General features: G+C 31.1%; 2 protein-coding genes across 2 annotated transcripts; one reads left to right on the top strand and one right to left on the bottom strand.

The window, feature by feature from the left end:
• Positions 1-718: 718 nt before the first annotated feature.
• Positions 719-7,741, bottom strand: LOC137923401 (uncharacterized). The gene is made up of 5 exons (XM_068766644.1): positions 7,619-7,741; positions 7,194-7,329; positions 5,514-5,734; positions 4,681-4,788; positions 719-906 (listed from the first exon to the last, which is right to left on the bottom strand). Exons 1-5 carry the CDS (start codon positions 7,627-7,629, stop codon positions 729-731), a joined length of 654 nt encoding a protein of 217 aa, XP_068622745.1. The 5' UTR covers positions 7,630-7,741; the 3' UTR covers positions 719-728.
• A 1,462-nt stretch (positions 7,742-9,203) lies between these two features.
• Positions 9,204-20,121, top strand: LOC137923410 (uncharacterized). Its single transcript, XM_068766655.1, has 4 exons — positions 9,204-9,356; positions 16,921-17,174; positions 18,389-18,505; positions 19,962-20,121. The coding sequence occupies exons 1-4, from the start codon at positions 9,213-9,215 to the stop codon at positions 20,119-20,121; spliced, it is 675 nt and encodes a 224-aa protein (XP_068622756.1). The 5' UTR covers positions 9,204-9,212.
• Positions 20,122-23,299: the final 3,178 nt, after the last annotated feature.

The following is a 23,299-nucleotide window of genomic DNA, read 5'->3' as shown; positions in this document are numbered from 1 at the left end:
CCGTTGAGTTTATTCGCCTGTTCTTCTAAGGTCTTTTATCTGATAATGAATGCCCTATTTATTATTAAAATAAACTCATTCTGATACCAATAACTGATGTACAAACATATAACTAACAAATAATTTTTGAAGTTGAATTTTACATATTTTTAAACGGTTTTATTTAGTTCGACGCGTACGGAATTTATTTGTTTATTTATTTGGGTCAAAATTATAAATTGAAATTTAAGCACCTTTCCTTTGTCAGATTAATCTGAAACTTGGTACACGTATTTAATTTAGATGACAATATAATATAATAAAATCAATAACATTATAAATCAAAGATGGCCGCCGATACAAAATGGCGGATTACATATTTTCCCTTAACCCCTTCAATATGGGTATCAAATGAAAGGGCTACACTAGTAAAACACGATGATTATGTCAAAATTGAAAATTCAAGATGGACGCCGTTCCAATATGGCGGACTAGGTACATATTGACAGCAGTGAAGGTCTTATAGCAGAAATTATGATGGTGAGAACCCGTGATCAGTGGTAACTTATTTATTAAGAACGAAGAATAATAATTTTTGACAGCGGGTTAGACATGCTTAACATATTACGCTACGAATATAGCTTCTATTCGCAAATAGAGAGATTATATTGCCAAACTTTAATTGTTGAAGTTGTACCTTTTTACTGTTGAATTGTGAGAAGAAAAAAGAGTATTTATATTAAATAAGTTTAATCGTCTCTTAGCGTGGAGATCAACTCCAATATCCCTTGACCTTGAGGACAATTAAAATAGATCGATGCACAGTTGAACATTTGTCTGCCTGCAATCGCCGCGTCTATGTACGGAGACATCGTGTCATACCAATCTGGATCGTCTTCGTCGAAGGCAGATCGGCCATAGTCCGGACTGTAAAATAGAAAAAAAAATTTATTAAGTCTATATGATTTTCGTTATTGATATAAAAGCTGTAAAAAAGTGAATGTATAACTAATTTGAAATTTAAAAAAAAAACTTTAAAGTATATAAAATTATTTTAATTCATCCTGTAGAAAATAATCACTGTTAAATATGTTACAATTATAATTATTTTATTCTATTGGAATGTAATAGGCTAATAACCTTAGGTTAGGTTTGCAGGAGCAGAGTAAACAATAATTTATTTTAATATATAATCCGAATATCGAAAAAGGTTTTTTTATCATATTATTATTATGTTATTTATTATCTTTAAAGCTATTCTTATTTTGGTAGGGTTTACTATATATTAATTGACAGCAAATGGCTGACAGCTTTTAATTCACCCCCTTATATCTTTTACATATGTAACCAACACCCTGTATTTGCTATTTTATGGAAATATCTATAATATTGTTTTCACTTTACTATTGCCAAAAAAAATAAAAACTTATACTGGAACTACTCAATCAGGGAATCCGATCTTAATTAAAAAGGAAATTGGATTTCAAAAATGATATTTATAGGCTTTTTTTACTTTTTGGATCTCTTTACAGATTTTTAGTAGTGCGTCCTAGAATGGTTTTAACAAATATTTTTTTATTTCTTTTACAAGATCGCTTCTTATCGATATGGTGTGTAACAAGTTTTCGTATGATCTATATAAAAATAAATAATTTTCCAGGTGTGTTGATGAGTACAAAATTCGATAGAAACGAAACGGGCCCAACAAATTCTACTAATTATTTTTCATATATTCATTAAGACGCCACCACTTCTAGAGAAAAAATGGAAATATGTGACATAAAATAGTAAAAACAACATTTTTTTTTAATACCAACCACAGAGTAAACTTATACATGAGACTTAGGTGTTCTTAAGTCTCATGTATAAGTTTACTTTAATGGCGTTAAAGAAAAAAAAATATTTTTATGCATTGAAGAAGTTTTTTCATATAGATATTAAATTAATAAAGTGATTACTCTGATTGAAGCTATGTTTTTTTTATTTAAAATTTAAGCAAGTTTTGACAGTCACGAGAATAATGTCAGAAGATACCTATTAAGAAGAAACTAAATTCAAACTAAGATCACATGTAATAGCATCCTTAAACTAAATATATACAGCCATGTGCCTACTCTTGTAAAGTTCTAAAAGCATTCTTAATTTAGAAGAACCTACAAAAAACTCTCTGTCTCTCTCTCTTTTCAAACGCCTCGGCCTCCCCCTATATATCTATGGGGATATATACTATAATAGCCAAGCTTGACAGGCAGGTTGGCGATCATAGTGTGGAAATATGACACGCAGAGGACGCTGCTTCCGATCCTCTGAAAACTTGTAAGTGTGCAGTAGTAATCCTATATACTTAATGCACAAAGTGTAAATTATAAAAGTTTGCATCATGGGAATCGAGCCCGCAACCAAGGATCACAAGTCTCAGCCCTTTACCGCTGGGCTACTACTGCTCGTAGCAAATTCAGTCATGTTTTTTTTATACAGGGACATCTAGTTCTTTAGATTTATTAGTAATAATATTTTTATATTAAATCAAAAAAAATAATTTACGAAAATAATTATAGCACTATTACATGTCTAATTTCACCACTTGTCTAGTTCTTTTACGGAAAAGAAATGGTAATACGTAGAAGAATATTTACATTTAACTGGCTTAATATTCACATGTTGGGTTTCACATCTACCCTGATGCTTAACTAAGGAAACTAACTTAGTAAGTCTTAGGCTAAATAAGCTGAAAAATAATATATATAATATAAAATATAAATAGTATTTTACAAAGGGAGCTCTCGTCTCAATAAGATAGCGTGCTGTTCAATTTATAAGTTATAGTAAACTAGTTTCTTCGAAACTTCTCAACCCCAAAAAACTGACGACGAGTAGCGAGTCTCTTGTCTTTTTACATGATTCGTTTAGAGAAATAAGCTGTGGAATTTCAAGGTTTTATTCCATCACCTCCTTTTCTCTATAGAACAAGTAGGAAGTCAAAGGTCAAAAGTAGGAATATCAAAGATTTTGATTCAACGTTTCTGATCCAGGCAACCCGGTTATGGAACGATCAGCCGTCCTCCCTATTTGCTGAGAATTATAACCCAGGCTTCTTCAGGGTCAGAACGAATAGGTAACTACTAAGTTTGCGTGCCTTATCTTCGCCCGCATCGAGGTCATACGCGAATAAGTAAGTGTTAAAAAAAAGTATTGTTTTGTTTACAATACTTATGAGAACTAAGTTATAAATATTACATAGGCAATACATAATTTACAATGATCTGTGAGAAGAAACGATGCAAATGAAATGCAGAGAAATTCTAAAGCAAGACTTTATATTTTAATAAAAAACGAAGAGGGCGAAACTCAAACAAGCTTGAGCTGAAATTCCGGTTGCGTATTTTTCGAAAGCATAGCTAATTGCACCACTCTTGCACAACAGTAGTGCCGTCTACCATCCTTCATAAAGCCACCCTGGGCGAACTTTAATCCCGTAAATGCAGGATAAAAATTTTTCTTAAATTCTTCAGTTGTATCTGATCCGTTGACTGAAATCTTTGCTATTTTTTTAAAAAAGACATGATCGCTACTTGAAGGTACAAATTACAACAATAAATACTTGAAAAGGGTGCAATTTTATTTAATTTACTAATATCTATTTATTTTAATTTAGATGGTTAGTTTTTAACTATTATTAAATTTAGTTATGCTCTTATAACATATAACATACCCATTTAAAAAAAAATATATATTTTACTTATATTGACGCGACACAACACGCTTAAATACTTGAAAATGTAAATGAACAATATCAATTAGAATTTAAGTATGGTACAAATAAAAAAGTTTCCTGGGATTGTAAGATTAAGCCGTGTCTGTATTTTAAAAAACCATTAAGATATAACACACAATTCGGCGTGAATTATTGGGTGTCAACTATTTAGATATGAGTTATTGGATGTGTTTATATGTATTTGTAAGTGTGAAAGGAAGATATTATTTATTGTGCATACGTAGATTTGGGGTTAAATACACAATGATATTTTCGGTCTCCTTGTAGTCGCAACTACAAGTTTATATTTGATTTTTGTTTTGGTTTCTTTTACTGTACCCTCTTTAAAGTCATAAATTTTATTGTTGTTATATGTCGCGGAATTTTAATTTAGTTTTAAGTATCTTTATCCTTGCTTTCTATCCTTCACTATTGATCGTGAGGTTTTTTGGAAAAATTTTGGAAATTATTCGGCGATCTATATTTTTTTCGCTACTGTGGTATCGAGCATTTTTCAAAGAAGATTACATATGCTGCAACCTCGCGGTCGCCGTCTATCTTTCCGGTGACCTAAAATTTTTTTTTGCTCTCACCGTCTTTCCTGATTGTGTGGACAAAAATCAGCTTTGGGAAAAGCTGTAAAATTCCGTAACCAGAAAATATATTACTCGAATAATTACTTTTGTTATCGATAAATATTTTGTAATATAAATATATATTTTTGATTAATCAATAAAACTGTTCATATGTGTATCAATAGACGTGTTATAGTTGAATTATGATGATGAAGAAATGAATTTTGTATTAATAGTTAAATCCATAAAGATAGTAGAATGTAAAAATCCTTGCTATATATATATATATATATATATATATATATATATATATATATATATATATACATATATATATATATATATATATATATATAGCAAGGATATACTTACGTCAATAAAATATGCAGCACCTCACCCACCAGGCCCTCTTCACTCACCGGATACTGAGCCGCTTCACAAATAGCCCGCATCACACAATCCGGACCATTCATTCCTTTCCTAAATAAATGAATTTATACGATAAATAAAATTAAATTTAAAATCTTGCATATTACATACACAAAAGATTTAAATTGTTACATTAACCATATTTTACTGTGATTGCTGCCGAATTTGTCCAATCTAATTACTTAATGCGTCTATTTAAAACGCTTGTGTCAATTTGCGATAATTACAAATGCAAAGTTTATAATTATTTGTACATTTGTACACTTTATTTTACAACTAACGTAACTGATTAAATACAAAATAGAATCAACTTAATAAAAACACAGATGTATTATTTAGCGGTCTTATAGCATTCCGCTGCTTTTTACAGACAACCTGTGGATAAAAAATATGTAAAATTTTGTAGATCTATACAATTTATAAAGAATAATCATGTATCTACTAGTATACTATTAAATAATCGTTTAAAATACTTAAAGTATTTAATTTTTAAAGCTTTAAAGCTCTTTTAAAGTTCCTACAACATATACAAGCGGCGGCAGATCATGATGACAGATAATAATTATCAAAGATGTATCTGTTACGGGTTTGGAGCTCTAAAAACTGTCTATTAAAAAGTGATATTTAAAATTGGTAACGCCGGAAGGCGCTGGATAAAGGCCATTTCCAGTCGGTCTTATTGAAAGTCTATGGGGAATTCCTATGGCCAGTTGTAGTCGTCCCACGGTTGAAATAATTAAAATAATGAAAATAACAACTTTTCTACATTTGCTCACATTTGAAGTAAATCTGCAACCGATTTATAGAATACAAGTCTCTCATCTTTTCTCTCTTCAACTTCCATGTCCCTCTGTTCCCGAGCAACAGTCTTGATGAAGTAATATTGTGATAACTCCGATATGTTTTGAAACTGCACGTATTGATATTGAAAGTTTATCGCAAACACTAGATTTATGTAGTCTTCACTTCGGACCGGCGTTGTCATGCCAATGAGAAGCTGAAATGAGGATATCATTATCTTTAATGACATTTACAGGGTAAATGATTATAAGTGCAAAATCTAAGCACCATACCCAAAGATAAATAGATCCAAAAAGAATAAATAAAGTAATGGTAATATAATAAGAATACGTAATTTCATAAATCAGAGTATTTTAAAATTAATAATTGTTTATTAACAATCCTTGCAGACTTTGTATAGCTAGAAGTTATGGCCTGTCGCATTCCAATTTTCATATTTATCATTTTAGGTATATGTACTTATTGCAAATAGGTGTTCATGCTATAAAGCTTTTGCTTGACAAACAAGCTATATATCCACCCCTTTAAAAATACCTTCAACCAATCACCCTATATAAATGGAGATATTTAATGGAAAACTTTAATACTCTTAATCAATATTTATGTCTTATTATCAAAAAAGACAAAATGAAGAAGGTACTTTTATTTAACTATTTCATTAAATATTTTAGATTGGAATAATCATAACGTTTTACTCTATATATATATATATATATATATATATATATATATATATATATATAAGTGTGTGTGTGTATGTATGATAGATTAACTAGGGAAACCAGACGAAAGTTATTTAGTGCATTATAGAAGATATTAAATAAGATATTTGAAGTTATGAATATAACGCTGTGATCGAATCGAATAACTCATACTGTATATTAAAAGTAACCGAAAAAGTTCGTCAGGTTGACAGGTTGAAGTGGCAGGTTGAAACAGCAGTAAAAAGGCTTTAAAATTCCGGAGCGGAGATCATGGACCAGCAAGCGTAGTCAAGGAAAACTACTAACAAGGTATATGGCGACACTTAATAAAAAAACCGTTATTGGAAATCTATGCTGAAGACCAATGTCCAGATGTGAAATTCTTACGGCTGCGATGACTTTTATTATTAATATTAATTTTATTATTTTCTTTATTCAAGTAGGCATTTGCATGCACTTTAAAATCATTGAACATTTTTTACATTACAAATAGGTCCGTGTAGTTAGACCGTAAACAAACTAATGGTGGTTTGCAAACCTAATCTACTTATAAGAGCCTGGAAAAAACTCAACGATTGCTCTTTTAAATAAAATTTGACTATTTTTGATATATACATCATAATTTCAACCCTGTCAACAAATTAAGTTCCACACAATTAGATCAAACATTTTAATTTTAGGTTTGTAAATAAGAAAGTAAAGATACGATATCTCGTAGGACTTTGTTATATATGTATACTAACAAGAATGAATTTTATAACTTTTTAAGGACTTAATAATTAATGAAAAACAATAAATAATCGATTAATAATAATTATCTATCACCCAGAGATAAATATAATTAATAATCACGACTAATGAAGTCTTAGAAATGTATTAAACTTTATACTATTCAAAATAATTTTGTATAAAAATATGTAGTTATACAAATTTTCAATATAGAAGCTTTACCTTGTAAGTACCGCCATAAGGAAATACTAATGGTAAACTGTTAATTTGTCTTCTTGTTCTATAATCATCTTTTTTATGGGAATCTGTTTTTTGTAATAAAAAACAAAAAGCAAAACATAGGTATGTATTAACATATCTGTAATAAAAAAAACATGTTTAGTTATTTTACATAAATCTCTCGAGTGTAACATTAATTTCAAATATTAACTCCCGCACACATTTTATCGTAATATATGCATTACGGGAAATTTTTATAACTATATAAAAAAATCTGAAAAGGTGACCAGACGTTATCTTTCAAAATTATACGAAAACCGTTACAATTTTTGAAAAATCACTTAATTTGTAATATACGTATATTTTAATATTTTAAATTAAATATAGCAAAATTTCTCCGGAACACGATTTGTACATTTCATAGTTACCTCTGTTTCATTTCTTCGTCGGTATTTATATAATTAAATACAGTTCTAATAAACGTTATTTACTTTAGTACGCCACGTGTCATGTTTTAAGTCACATAAGCTCTCTACACTCCGCGTCGGACCGTGAAGTTTTCTGTCAAAGTTCCGACGTCTCTGCATCGTGCTACTTCAAAAGTTAGGATGTGTCCACACTATCGCATTTCTCATTCCTTTCTTCGTGCAATGTATTCAAATTAGGTTTCAAAAATTTAAATTCATTAACTGTTTCAACATACCATTTTTAACGTATAAACGGTTCGTTTTAAAAACTGGTAATATTAATGATAATAATTAACTAGTGCAAACAAGGAAACTTTCATGGAAGAAACGCTGTCTCTAAATTTGTCTCTTCTTTTTCCAGTGAACTTTTAAGAGATCTGATAACTTTGCATGTAATTTGTAATGTAACTTTACATCTTAATTTCATTAAGCAGTAATAGTTAAATAATATGATTCAATTACCTGCTGTATACGGAAGTATATATAAATATGCCCTATCTTTATACCCATTAATAATAATCAAATAATTAAATTTAAGAAAAATGATAGCCTTTGAAAAACAAAATGGTTTTTTAATTTTTGATCGTTTTTTTTTTACTAAAACAAATTCTTATGTAGCCAGTGCTATAATAATGATACTACTCATGGTTTATACATAAAATTTCATTACATTCTACAATAAAAAATATATCGTTTTATATTTATGTACTCAAGTGTAGACGTTGGTTTATTTTCATAAATCTCCGTAGTCACATGACTCTATCCAACATTGCACTAATTTATTTATCCAACAATGAACATGTCACGAGACGTTACGTGAAAACTGCTTTAGAAGTTTACCCTTACTACATGTCGTGATTCCTAACAAACAATACATTGGTACTTGTCATGGTTTTTCGAATCAAATTCATTCTTCGAAAAGAAACATATTTTTAGTAAATAACAATAAATCTCCTTAGTCACTGCTTCATCTATAATCGATTAATTGAATGTTATATCCTCCTTTATGTGTAAAAAACAAGCTTCTAGAACTTTCTTATTCACTGCTTTTAAATCTTTACTTAACTTTTCATGTAAATCAATTACGAGAACATTACTCCATTTTATAAAAGGACTAGTTTAATTATCGTTATCGAGTCTAATTATAAAACCTGAATAATAAAATAGTAACCTTAATTATTACATTAATTAAGATCGAGGGAAGTCGCAGGATACGAGCATCTCAAGACCTGACATGGTGGCGATCGATTTGAGGCCTATGCCTTGCAGAGAACGTTTATCGGCTGAAAAGAAGAATTATAAACTCAAGTCCTTTAAAATTAAAAACGTTAAAATTATTTACTTTCTACTCTCGTTATGGATATCTTAATCAAATGTGTAAATTGAATTTTAGAAGGTCTAATTCAATGTAAAAAATTATAATATCTTTTTCGGTATGTCAGTTCCGTCTCTATTGACGTCATAACGGTTTTCCATATGGACATATCGATACGTAATTGAAACTCTTTAGCAATATCCTATAGCTCATTCAATACATACGCGTTGTGTTAATAACATGTATATCTCTAAGCATCGCATTATAACTTATTTAACTTTGTGTTTTTTGAATTGTTATAAATGTGTATCAGATAGTTTGGACAGCAACATTTTAGACAGACCTCGAAGACAATTGTTATTTCCTAACTCGACTCTATTACAAGTAAGCCAATGAATACTTTATTTATAAATATTTTAATGAATCTCATTTAAAAGCCGTGTACTATTTCTATAGTCTAATAAACTTGTGCTTAGAGAGGTGTTACGGTACTAGAAAGTATAATCAGTTGTCTGTGTAAATATAAATGTTATATGCACAATAATAAATATCAGATGTGCCTTGTTTCTGCTGAAAGTCGCAAGATGCGGACAGCGTAAGAATGATCAGTGAGGTGATCGTTGGGAGTGACCTATTCATTGTAAAAGGCGGTGCATTAAAATTTGTTATATTTTAATTTAACATCATTAATTTCCCATCATCTTATATAAAGTGATCACTGTTAAATAAATATTTTTATTGGTACGCGACAGGTTTATATTTTCTGACAGTATGAAGTCTACAGATATATATAGCAAATAATAATTCAATAATTAATTTATACATGTAATATTTCGAATTTTTAAAACTATTTTTCTTCCTATATTATCATCACTTTGTTTATTATTTATAAAACCATAGATAAGTGGATAGGATACGGATAAAACACTCTACATTCACCTCTTCGAAGCTTTTATTCATATAACTAATTACCTCGTATATATGAAAGGTAAAGGGTAGATAGTTTATGTAAATTATATCAACTTGTATGTTCAATACAGGCTACCGTGGCGCATCAATGTAGTAAAATCAGCGGTTGATTTCAAAATAATTCATTAAAAAATAAGAAAAGTTGATTTTTTTGTTTATGGTTTTTATTAAACATTGTTTACATTTTGAAAGTATCTTTGCAACTCTTCGTGTTTAATTGTGTACATACACTGTATATATTAGTTACTTCTTTCGACATTAATTACTGTTTATTAATTCTATTTACATGATTTTGGTCGGAATACAGTCTTATATGTAATTCACAATTTGTGCTTTAGTTATTTGAGGTTGCCACTGCTATCAAACAAGTTTACAGAGGATGGACAGCAACGTTCTCTGCGTACCATAATCCCACATTGCAATCGCCAGCCTGTATATCGTAATATAGTCCCCCAAAGATAGGGAAACCAAATCTTTGGGAAGGCATATTCCTTTAAGAGGGCGCTTATGAGCGAACGACGAATTTTTTTTTAATTTTTACTAAATTTTACGTAACAATGAATACATAAATTAAATTTTAGCGAAAACAACATGAAAGATTATTGAGTTCACATACTTGTTCCGTTACAAACTGTTCTTTATTGTGATTTACATTTAGCATTGGACCTTCCAATATACATATGACATGTGTTTGCGTGTCCGTCTAAAATACACTACTCAAACTACTTGAAACTAACTGTTACTGACAAGTCAGTTATGTATGAATAAAATACTGGCTGATTGAACTGGACACAGGGTTGCGGATTCGAAATACGTGAACCAATAAATTAAAAAAAAATCTACGTCGAATACGTCGCTTTACGTATTTTATTAAATAATTGATACCTTTTCGGCTTTCACAACTTAGTTCAAACGATATCAGATTTGGGAGAAGAAAGGTTTGAGTTGCCGGTGAGTGTGACAATACGTCGCATGCGCAAGCAGCGCGTTTAAAATCTAAATCGGCTGTCGTTATTAAACCTGCTATATATAAACCTTTTAAATCTAACCAATCATCCTGTATACAAATAGTCAAATACTTTTACTAACATTACTTATAAAGACCTGAAAACATACTAAAAAATCATGCACTTAATTATAACTTGCAGCCTTATTGAAGGGATAAATTTAACGAATACAACTATCAGACATACCGTAAATAAAATCCCTAGAACATTACTGAAATAAATTACCGCGATATATTTCTGCGGTTCATTGGTACTATTTTTTAGCTTTATATTCTTGTAAATTTTAGCAACTGTAAGCGGACATAATTCAATAAAATAAAAATGGGTTCCATTAGCACACCATCTCCATTTTCACTTCAGCCGTAAGAAGTTGAATACTAGACATAGGTTTTCCTGTTGATTTCCAATATGACCGATGGGAATTGATTTACATCCAGAGTATTTCGAACTGTCCAGAATCTTAAGGCATTCAGAGGTCATTTGTTTTTACGCGATGCAGCCTGCCTACTGCCATTTTATTGGTATATAAGACCGTATACATCCCAAAGGATCGAAAGCAAAGAATAAATAAAAATGTCGCTGATTCTACAAAATCATATGTTATTTACAATCCTAGCTATTACACAAAAGATATACAACAGAATACGTTTAAACGTGTTCAATATAATATTTTAGCCGTGAAAATTAATTTCTCACTAATTATAAAAATTCTATGTATAAAACTCAAAATATACACACAAATATAAGTATGTATAAAACGCTGAGAAATCTTTTCTTTTAGATAGTACAAGCTTACACGCTCTGTAGATACAAAAATTCTCTAATCCGGAGAAATGTAGTAAAGAGCAGCCCGTGTCGAGGCTCCACCGGAAATCTTCGGGCTACGTTATCTTAAAGGAGGTCTTTAGCTAGAGACAGCGAATTGCTTCCACTGCAGTGGGGCCGCCCAGGATTCCGCCTCGCACACGCTCGTGGACTGCCCGGCGTGATCGGACAGGACCTTTCCTTGCCAGCACTCGTGTCGGCGATGCTGATCGGCGTGGAGGACCGTGGCCTCTTTCTGTGAGACCGTCATGGTCCAGAAGGAGGGGCCGAACGGTATCGGCAGAGAACAGATCCCGCTCGGAGACGACGCCGTCATCGCAGGGACGCGCCTCGCGACGGCCCTCTGGTAAATGGTACTCCCTTGCTATAAACGGAGCCTTCGGAGTCGCGGGAGTTTAGAGTGGGGGCCCTAAACTCCTACTAGCTTCGGCAACTCTGAGGCGGATGATGGTTCGACGTGGTCTCGAACCACCGTGATGGCACCACGAGGGTTTTGGAGGTAGCGTATGCACGTATACCTCGGGACGGACTATCGAAAATAGCACGACGCGAAGGAATACCGCGTGGCAATCCCTGACCGGGAGATACCGCGGTCCCCGTATAGCGCAGAGGGTGATCACCGGGGGTAGGAATCCCACATACCCCTGTCCTCCCCCCAGAGGCTGGGCATCTTGAACGTCCGGAAGATTCCCCCCCCCCCCCCCCGAAACCAAAAGGTCAATCCAAAAAAAAACATTTTTGTTTTTCCTTTGCCTTTCGAAATTAGCCTGCTAAATTATTTGTAGCTTTAACAAAAAATTAATACTAATGAATTGTTTTGTATTATTCTTCTTTAAAACAAATTCGTCTTTTCTAAGAAGATACTTAATTATTAACCGTATCAATATCGTAATACTCGGAAGGAGAAATTGTTAATAATTTGTTTCTCTGTATCTTGCTTTTATTAGTTCAAAATAAATTGAATTCCTAATTAATGGAAATGAATTATTAATATTTTCAACCATATTTCATTTTAGAAAATATTTGTATACTTAGGGTTGCCATAAATACTTGTTACAAAGAAAAACAACCTTTTTTATTGTACATAAAATTTATTACGATTCCAGTGTGTTAGTTTATTAAATTAATATAAAATCAAAAATTTATATACTTTTATATCTTACTTGAAGTCGTTGCCATTGGCGTCAATACAAACCTTTAAACATTGATTCCCGTTATTAATAGAAGCACGCACTCTTTCTTTAAGAAAATCGTATGGATAGTTTTAGCTATAGCTATGCTGTTTAGAGCAAGCTTTATTCTCTAAAACCATAAATCATTATCCAGTGGACTAAGATCTGGACTAGATGACGACTAGATGACAGCTGTTGTGAAATCCGGAATATTCGTTTCTAACCAATAGTAGATAGATCGAGCTTTATGACCTGGGGCCGAGACTTACTGAAAGGTTTGAATATTGATAATGATGTTGTTGGGAGACTTAACTAACTTCTCAAGTACGGTATCTTAATACACCTGTGCCCATATCTACCGTTTTCATAAAAATATGGCTTAATCACGCCTCCATAGCTAACACCCTACCAAACCATCACTGAAGTTGAATAATACCCACGTTGTACCCTCTGTAAAGAAATAGTCAAAAAAGCTACAAGCATTAACAAAACGCAAACATAATAAACAAATAGAAAATAGAAAATAAAGTGACAAAATGAAACATAAACCTGTGATAAATGAAAAATAATTATAGAGTAAGAAATTTATTGTTAAATATTAATAAATTGTTATTATTGTAATATAAAAAAGGTAACATAAAAACATAAAATGGAATTAGTAATAAGAAAAGAGGAAAGAATGAAAGTTGAATAGAGCAAATGAGAAAGAAAGATGAATTGTTGAATGAAAGATAGAAAACAGACTGAAAGAAATGATAATGTAAAGAAAGAAAGACGAGTAAGAAAATAAAAACGTATGTGAAAAATATTGCTGAAAAGGTCCCTGTCCCAAAAATCAGATAGGGGTACGAGAGGCCCCCAATAGCGGGGGTCTTTTTTAAAAAAAAAAAAAAAAAAAAATACCCACGTTGTACTCTGTTGACTAACTGGGAAACTTCTTTAGTGGTTTTAGCATAAATGCGCTCATTTTATTCAATTGTAAAACAAATATTTTTGCATAGTTGTTAATTAGCTGTTATGATTTTACCGCCCTATTCCTTTTTAAATTATCAGTTAAGAAATAACCAGTGCGTTTATACTTATATATTTTTATATAGGCTACAAGTTCTAAGACATCTTTTAAAATACGCGATATGGTTCTAGCTATCTTCATTCCCCGAAATAAAATCTTATGCTTTCTGAATGGATTTCTTCGAATTCTTTCCTTTACTGCTTTGATCGCCTTCATACGAACACTACCAGATCTATTTCTGTCTCATACAGAGAAGGTTTCATTATACCTATCTATTAAAAATATATACTACACAAAAATTTAGCTAATATCAAGCGTATGAAGAGTTTAAAAAATTGTATTTAGCATCATACCTACTTTATGTAATCACAGCAATTCGGTTCTCTTTATCACCCGCTCCATTTTAATATCACAAAATATTTTGCAATATATTGGCACGAAAATTAGAAAACACTTAGTTCAATGACCCTTCAGCTCCGAGAACTCTTATCCGATGAAGCTGTAAAATCCTTATGGCGTTAAAGTCTTTCAAAACAATACAATAAAAGAAAACATAATGGGCAATTATATAAAGACGACAGATTCCAAATACAAAATATTACTTTGTTTTTTTAATTTTAACAGTATTCATGCATGCATGGCCAGACTGACACGCACACAGTCTATAATAATAATTATATTAAAGATTTCTACCTATCTAGTCACTCATTATTGTGCCCTATTATCTCTGTAAATTTTATTCATTTGCATTCCAACAGAAAAAAAAATATTGTAACAATTTAAAGTGATCATTTTATACAGGATGATCGAAAAATTACCTTTATCCATTTAAAACTTTTGTATCTACATATATAAAATCCCCGTAAATAGTTATACTTTTTTATATAACACATTAAATATATTAAAATTAGAAAAAATTATTAAATATTTGCACTGAGAGTCATGCACAAAATTAAATCATACAAATCTGTATTCAGAAACTTTCCCATATCTATCTTAACCATGCCGTAAATTTTCTAGAACTGTTGCTATCTAGATATAAATTTTCGGCGGGAACCCCTTATTATGGTAATAGCACCTAAAACAATCCCAAGGGATTCTTTAATGTCCTGTAATGGTCCGATTGCGTAGACATCCAACACATAAACTTTGCGCTGCTTCTATTGAAAAAGCTTTTACGGAGTTGTAATGGGAAACAAGCTTTTGTTTTATACGAAGAAATAAAACTGTTTTGAACAAAAATTTACAAAAACATCATATGAACAAGTTTTAACTACTGCAAATGTATACCTTTAAATGAAATTAATTTTAATATATTTTTTAAAATATGCAATTATAAGAGGCATTGGTTTAAGAATTAATTTACTAATAAACATTAAAATTGTTATGACATTTTATTAGTATTCCTACGAAACTTTATTTAAATTTAATCCAAAACCAAAAAAAAAAACACTTATGCGTACTTTAATACTTGTTACATTAAGATATTGATCGTATATAAAAAATATTTCTGTGTTCAAAATTACCTTTTACACGTACTTATTCTATAGTATGAGAGATTATATCGTTGCATATATATTTTCTCCTGAACGATCAATATAGTAATACTGTATAAGAAAAAGTGTTATTAATTTTATAAATTAAACGTCTATACTCGAAATTTTTAATAGGAGCTTAGCTAGCTGATTGAAATTATTTTAAAATTTTAATTTACATTAACAAGGTTTAATCAATTTAATTTAAAATTAAATAAATTATAATTTAATTTTCCTAAATTCAAAGAATATTTTTATTAGTGAAACAATCATTAAAACAATTACAAATTCTACTAAGTTTCTTGTAAGTTCTTCTCGGTAGATGACACGTAACGAAATAGCGGAGGCTTAAGTAAGAAAAGGACCGATATTTAGCCACTTCCGCACATGCAGTGGTAGTCGTGCAACAAAGTGCACCGTCCGCCAGGCCGCTGATAAATGCGTATGCGGCAAACAATGCGAATTACACAACTGCCACCGTTAAATCACTCAACACGTGTTTCACCATTCTACGGGGCATCTTCAGGAGCTATGTTATACCGATTAGTGCCAAACACAGAGTCTACGTCTAGCTTAATTTTACAATTATAGACGATTGTAATGATAAAATAAAGTTATTTTGACTATGCAAAATAATCAGGAAACTTTTTTATAATAATCAAAATACATCTACATAAAGTTTATCTTTCTATATTTCACTAGCAATCGAACCTCGCCACCTGTTTGTTATCAAAAGCTATAAAGGATCCAAACGGATAATACTTTCAACAGACTGTTACTATTACAATTCAAAACATCAATTAATCTGTTATTGGATGCGTTCATGCATTTGATTAAATTGATACGAAAAGCGTTGTTGGCTTTAGCTTTGTTTATTTTGCTTTATACAAGATTTGACTTAAACAAAACACTAGCGCATTAAAACTATAAATCATTCAATATTGATCACCAGTCATCTAGACAAGGTGCCAATAGGCACAAATTAGCCTCTATAGTTCGAGGTAAAATGTTTCATGAAAAAATTATACATTATCAACATTTCAGCCGTGAGACGTCAAATACTGGACATAGATATTCCCAACATGTTTCTTATAATATTGGTACAAAACGGCCTGCACCTAACGTATTCCGACTATTTTAACATGGTCGTCTGTACAGCTTGTGGTTTGGAGTTCTAAGTAGCGCTTGCCAGTCTTTCATCATCATTCTTTAACATCAAGGTCCCAATATCATTATCGTAATTTCAGAAGCAAGACGTCTACTGTTAGCTATGCCTCTCACATAGATTTCCAATAGGGTCAGGTCAGTCCACCTTGTGAAAGGACGACCTAAGATGCTCTTACCAGGCCTCGGTCTCCTCTTCAGAAAGTTAAGTCCTCGGCAGCCATCATATCGGCGCATACTGCATAATATATAATGTTTTTACAGCTCAATGCCGGCGTTGGAACACCGACACCTATAAAGACCATCAATATTAACTGGGCCTTCCAAGCTAATTTTCAACTTCCATGGAACAGAACGCAGATACCTTTAGATATATTCGAAGCTAATTCCGGATATACAGGGCTATCAAGAAAGAAAAGAGATGAAGAAGATAAATCACTAACACATAAAGCAGAAGATTATGAAAACGATGCAAGATTGTATCACTTTTATAAATATGTCGAGGATGTTTTAAATGGGTAAAAATTCTTTAATATAAATTCAATATTAATATTTATTATTAATATAGATATCCATAACAACTTGCATCATTTCAGCAGTAGGACGTTAACTAACGTCTATTCGTTGCTCTTGTTGCTGTTAATTCCCTAATCCTGACTCAATATATCTTATCATCAATCAAAAAGATAGCGCTCCTTTAGTCGAAATTGTATTAGCCTATATTAATTAGCAGTTAAGTATAAATATGTTTGATCGAAGTAAAGTAAGTTAGATATTAATTAGTTATACAAATAAGAATTGGGGGGACCGGAGAGCAATGTCGCTTTCTTATCTTAAAATTACACGACGGCATTTCTAACAAGTTTTTATTTCTAATCAATAATATATACAAACCTTCAATGCTAGAGTGGTAAAAGTCAATCGGTTTTTATGTAAAATATGTCAACAGAAACGACATTACTTTCCGGTCCCCCTAATACATTCGGCATCCTTAGCTGCACTTGCATGTTTGTGGTCTATATTCCACCTTACTTGCACACTACTTCAACTTGCTAATCCTCTGGGCAATATCGTTTACTTTCGTTTCTTATTACCAAAAGAGTTTCATATTTAGATACATATACACAATAGTTGAAGTTTTGTTTAATTATAGACAGAATTTTTTTATCGACAAAATTCGGAATGCGAATGATAAAAACTTATACCTGCTTATACAGGTAAAACATCAACACTTGTGGCCAGAAAAGAGTAGATTTTGTTAATTTATTTATTTATGATGCTTGTAAAAATGTTACTTTATTCATCTTCTATTATCATAGTATCTAGTCGTCGCGCTTGGCATGCGAATTGCCGAGTGAATTTTTTATTTATAACATGTCCGCGAGTAGCTTGCCCATCGTTCATTAATATTTATTCTTTTAATCTGCTATTAAGTCAACCATGAGAGAGACGGTAAGGAATATTCTTTTCGCCGGTACGGTCGATAATTGAGGTAAACAAAAGGTATAAAAATTAGGATTATCGTAAGACGCTAGATGCGTGCCGATTCAAATCGGTTCTATTAAGGCCTATGTATACGAAGACATTTTACGACCGAAATGATAATTATTATTGTTAATTTAGATGTACGCATCACGCATCAATATATCCGATATATGACATTCAAACACATTTAAGCTAAGCCTTTATTTAAAAGTTATTTAATATTTAAAATATGTTTACCTTCATTCAGCTTTGGCCATAACGGATCATCGTGCGTGCTAAGAACTTTATGCCACCTAGCAGCAGAACCTATCAAAGTCGACGACGATGAGGATATACTTCACGAACTTGCATCTTTCGTGCTAAAGTAAGTTACGTTGACTTACCTTTTAATGCATTCAGTAAGTTATCTTATTTTTGCCTAGAATGAAAAAAATATCTTTTGTTTAGTACTAAGCATTTCTTAATTTGATAATTTTGTATCTGAATCAATTATTTAAACCTGGCTACTACGAACCCATCACAGTACATTGATTTTACGAATATTTATTGTAAACACATGATTATTAAAAAGTAATTAATGAGGTGAAATGAATAATTGTAAATCTTAATGTAAGCATAAATAAATAGTCACTTATGGCAAGAGAGTTTTGTTGCTTGAACCGCCGGAGCGAACAGACTTCTTAAAACGTTGCAATGCTTTTAGTCGAATATAAGATGATTCTCCTAAATTGCATTTTATTTTTTCTTATCTCCCGTTTTGGTTCGTTTTGGGGCCTCTTGTATTTTATTGTTTGACAGGGATGTTAATATCAGTATTTTTTTCATCTCTAATATTTATTTTTTATAAGCATTTGTGATGATATCTTTCATTCTCATATATTTATTTACATTCCCTTTTGCCCATTACCTCTCTTCGATACATTTTGTGCAGTATTTACTTTTGTATTTGAAGTGTGTTTAATCACAAAAATTATATTTGTGTTATCGATAAAAGTGACATCGCATACTTTTCTAAAACACTACTGCCGTTATTTCTCCGACATATAATTTTTATTTCTTTAACATCCGTGATTATGATGAAGCCCATTGCTCAACAAAACACTACACTAGGCACAGCCTGTCCTGCAGATTGAATTACATCTATACAAATAAATAAAATCAGTGTCTGTTTGTTATATTAAAATAATTGCTTTTTACAACATATTATTATAATATAGATACGGCACATTCAAGAAAATTATATTCTTGTAACGTTTGGTCTGCGCCAGTATGTCTGTTCTGGTTAATCCCTATAATGGCTAGATCGATTTAAACGGGACTTATACTGGCAGGTAGCTTATATAATAAGGAGTAACTTAGGCTACCGTTATTTATAACAAAATCTCAAACGTAAGAAAAACTAAAGAAACCAATTTTTTTTTAATTCAACATGGACAAAGCCGCGGGTACAGCTAGTTGTGAATAATGCTTTGTAATAGCATGCAGCTTTAGACGGCACTGAGAAATTAGAATATAAAAAAAGGAGGAAAATTTAATGTAGATAAATAAATGTATAAATAAACGTTAAACCCCAACCTAAACAAAAATGATAAGATTCATTAAATTTTTTCACATGTTTTTTTTTCTATATTTAATGAGATAGCTTAACATATGTTTTATTATAGTTAGACATCAAAAATAAAAGAGCTTAAAAAGCCGTAAGTAATTCTTTTTGACGCGTGATTATTAACAAAAACTATTAATAATTAGTTAACGAACTAAGGCTTTCTATATTAGTCATAACAATCTCAATTTTCCTAATAAAATTCTTTCCTTTACAGTCCCAAATCGGATGAAAATGAAAATAAGTCTACCTCAGAAGCGTCTACATATATCGAAGCATACGAATCCGGCACAAGCGTTGAATATTGTCTTAATAAATACGACGATTGTAAAATATCACTGGTTGATTTATTTACAAAAATAAATGACATTTCTTAACATTTTGTGTTATCATTTTTATTTAAATTAATTTGGCAAATTTACTTAAAATATTCTGTGAATATAAATATATTTATGATGTAATAAATATTTGTAGAAGTGGACAGCCAACATAGCGTTTGAAAATGAGAAAAAAGGGAAAAATGAAATGAATGAATGTCTCGGCTGTGGGTTACCGATAAACGAGTAGAAATGTTCAACCATGTAAGTAACATAGGACAAAATGTTATTAATAATTTGTGCACCTATAGGAAATATATTTTACAATACGAAACTCACATTTGTAATACCCAGCACATAATATTGCATATCAAACAAAAGAAATAGTTTTTCCGTAAATTTTAGTTCTGTTAGGTTTTGTATACCATTTTTCTTCATCGCCTAATGCCCGTCAACTATGTATCTATATGTAAAGAGTGTTTTAAATCGATTATTTGTAAAAGATTAATATTTACTTTAATATTAATATTTATTTTAATACGACGGAACTACTTACATAATAATACTATACTACTTTTATAATAATATGGCTGTATTGTCTTGTTATAACAAAAATGATAAAAACTTAATTAATTTTAATACATATGTGTGATATACAATGATCTTGTGATTGAAACAACGTCGTGCGATCATAGGTGGGGGGTCGATACCCGGGATACCTACTTATATGTAATTAACACTTTATGCATTTATTATATAAGATTTTCACTACTCACAAACAAGTTTCCGGATGATGGGCAACAGCATTACCATAATATCACACTGAAATTGCTAACACTTCTGCCCAACGAAACGATAGGGTAAAATACAACATCATCATCAAAATAATCTTTATGCATTCTATTATAACACTAATTACTAAAGCTAATCCATATTTTCGATTGGCGGTGAAAAAAGTAATTTGAAACAATATCTCAATTATTATTTTTATTATACTAGTATATTATTCCAAAATCCCTATCCGGATTTAAATTAAAATGCTTCTATTTAAACAGCTTATTCCCTCTAGTTATTTGTTAAATATATGAACTCAATAGTTATGGCTCACCGTTATGCTTTCGCCGGCTTTGCATGGACTAGATTAGAAAACGAACTACATAATATATTGGTTAACCGTTACATTGAATATTACAACTATTTCTTGTATAAACAACAACAAGAATAAATTTTATTCCTTCATCATCATTCAGAATTTTGGCCATAGAACGTCCACTGTTCGCCATAAGCCTCTTTTATAAATTTCCAATAAAACCGATAATATATCAAGCAATTAATGAAGTATAAATCTAATACCGAATAAAGTTTATTAGTAAATTAAAGTGCCGGAATGGTAACCATACATTGGTCATAGTTGTACTTTATTTCAGACTTAGATTGTACATCCTGACACTGAAATGCTGAAGGTAGGCCTCTCCTATTTCAATCAAGACCGTTTGAAATAGGCCTGTCTGTTGACAACCTTAGCAAAATCATCTGCCCAATATGCAGACTTACATCTTACACTACGCATGTCAGTCTGCGGTCTCCACTCCAGAACATTAAGGCCCAAGTGGCAATCTGTTCTGCGCGCGGCTCAGTGCCACTTCAATTTGGCTAATCTGCTGAGCAATGACGGTTATTTTCCTTTGTGTATAAGTGTAGAATCCCTGGTATAGCTATCTCACTATGGCTCGTTGAGCGACTGGAAACTTTCTTAAAATCGAGATTTCAATTACTTCACGATACAAATAGAAGGTCTTTGAGATCATCAGAGAATCTGAAATAAAAAATGGTTAATTTTTCGTTTCTTAGTGTTTCATAGTTAATCTTTACACACACCGGCCGTTTGATCTTGGAATGTGTTACCGTTGAATATAAGACGTGCTAAGTCACTATTTTTTATAAAACTATTTTTAATAAAATTGATTAGAAAAATTTACTAGACCACTGATTATGTATCCTTTAAATCATTTTTTTTTTATTCTTTCGTGCAAGTGCAATCCAAGTCAGTTTGATGTCTTTACATATTATCGTATTTATAATTATGTATTATAATACAGCTGCATTTATTATAATTATACATGCTATATACATATGTATGTAAGTAGATGTATGTATGTGTATGTGTGTATGTATAACTAGCCGTTATTTATCTATGTACTGATTTTAAATAACGATTGTCTGAAATAAATTGCGTCGTATGATAATCGTATCATAGACCATCAGGTCTATTGTACTTTTTTCTTTAATGTTATGCAACTATTTATATATTTTCCAGCGTATATATTAAAGAGTTTTTAATAAAAAAAATCGGTACTAACGTGTTTCGTTTGTATAGCATCTTTATAATCACACAAAGACTGTCTTCTCTTATAAAAGATTACTGTAAAAATTAATTAATTGTAAAATAATTTTTGTTACAGTTTAAATAAAAGAGACGGATCGATATATATATTGACATTCATCTCTATATCTATTTGTACTCGAAAAATCGCAACTAAAACGAATTTATTGTATTTGCATAATTAACAAACTATCCAATTAATTAACAAAAAACAGTCGACGCTCGGCGAAATTCGAACAATTTGAAATGCACAAAATTTTTAATTGGCGCCATAATTACTAATTGACATAATTACGAGCAAAAACACGGATAATCAAATTTTAATGCGGTTGAAGTTTAACAAAGCGGTAAATAAAACACCGAACTGTCTCGCCTCGTTCATAGACCACTAGTAACTTTACAATTGACCACTTCCAGGAAATAGCATCGTAACCAAACCTTTTAAAACTCAAACAACCTCATTTAAAATAACACTTTAGCATTTTCTCTGTACATAAATTTACGTATACATTGAACTACAATATTATAACAATTTATACTAAAAATACTAATGCTGTGGAATGAAAGGTGTAGTTCCTCTAATGGGCGGTCACAATCCACTATTTTGATTAGGTCACGTCAATAGCCTTACACTCCTACTCGATTAAAAATCTAAATCGATGACAGATTCTGTCCAGGGGTTTCAAGATGGTCACAACCTTCAGAAATGACGAAATGACTGAGAAGAATATTCTCGAAACAACAGCCTTATTGTTTCTACACTGGCATAAACTAATATTTTATCATTTTATTATGTGCATTTTTTTTGTAATATATTTATACTTATGGGCGTATCTTAAAAAGGAAAATTTTAAG

The sequence above is a fragment of the Battus philenor genome, unplaced genomic scaffold (assembly GCF_028537555.1).
Source record: "Battus philenor isolate CCGP_79_NKW_IND1 unplaced genomic scaffold, ilBatPhil1.0.hap1 SCAF_21, whole genome shotgun sequence".
In the NCBI taxonomy this organism is placed as follows: Eukaryota; Metazoa; Arthropoda; class Insecta; order Lepidoptera; family Papilionidae; genus Battus; species Battus philenor.
The sequence above is the reverse complement of the archived record's forward strand: the minus strand, read 5'-3'. Positions and strand labels throughout refer to the sequence as shown.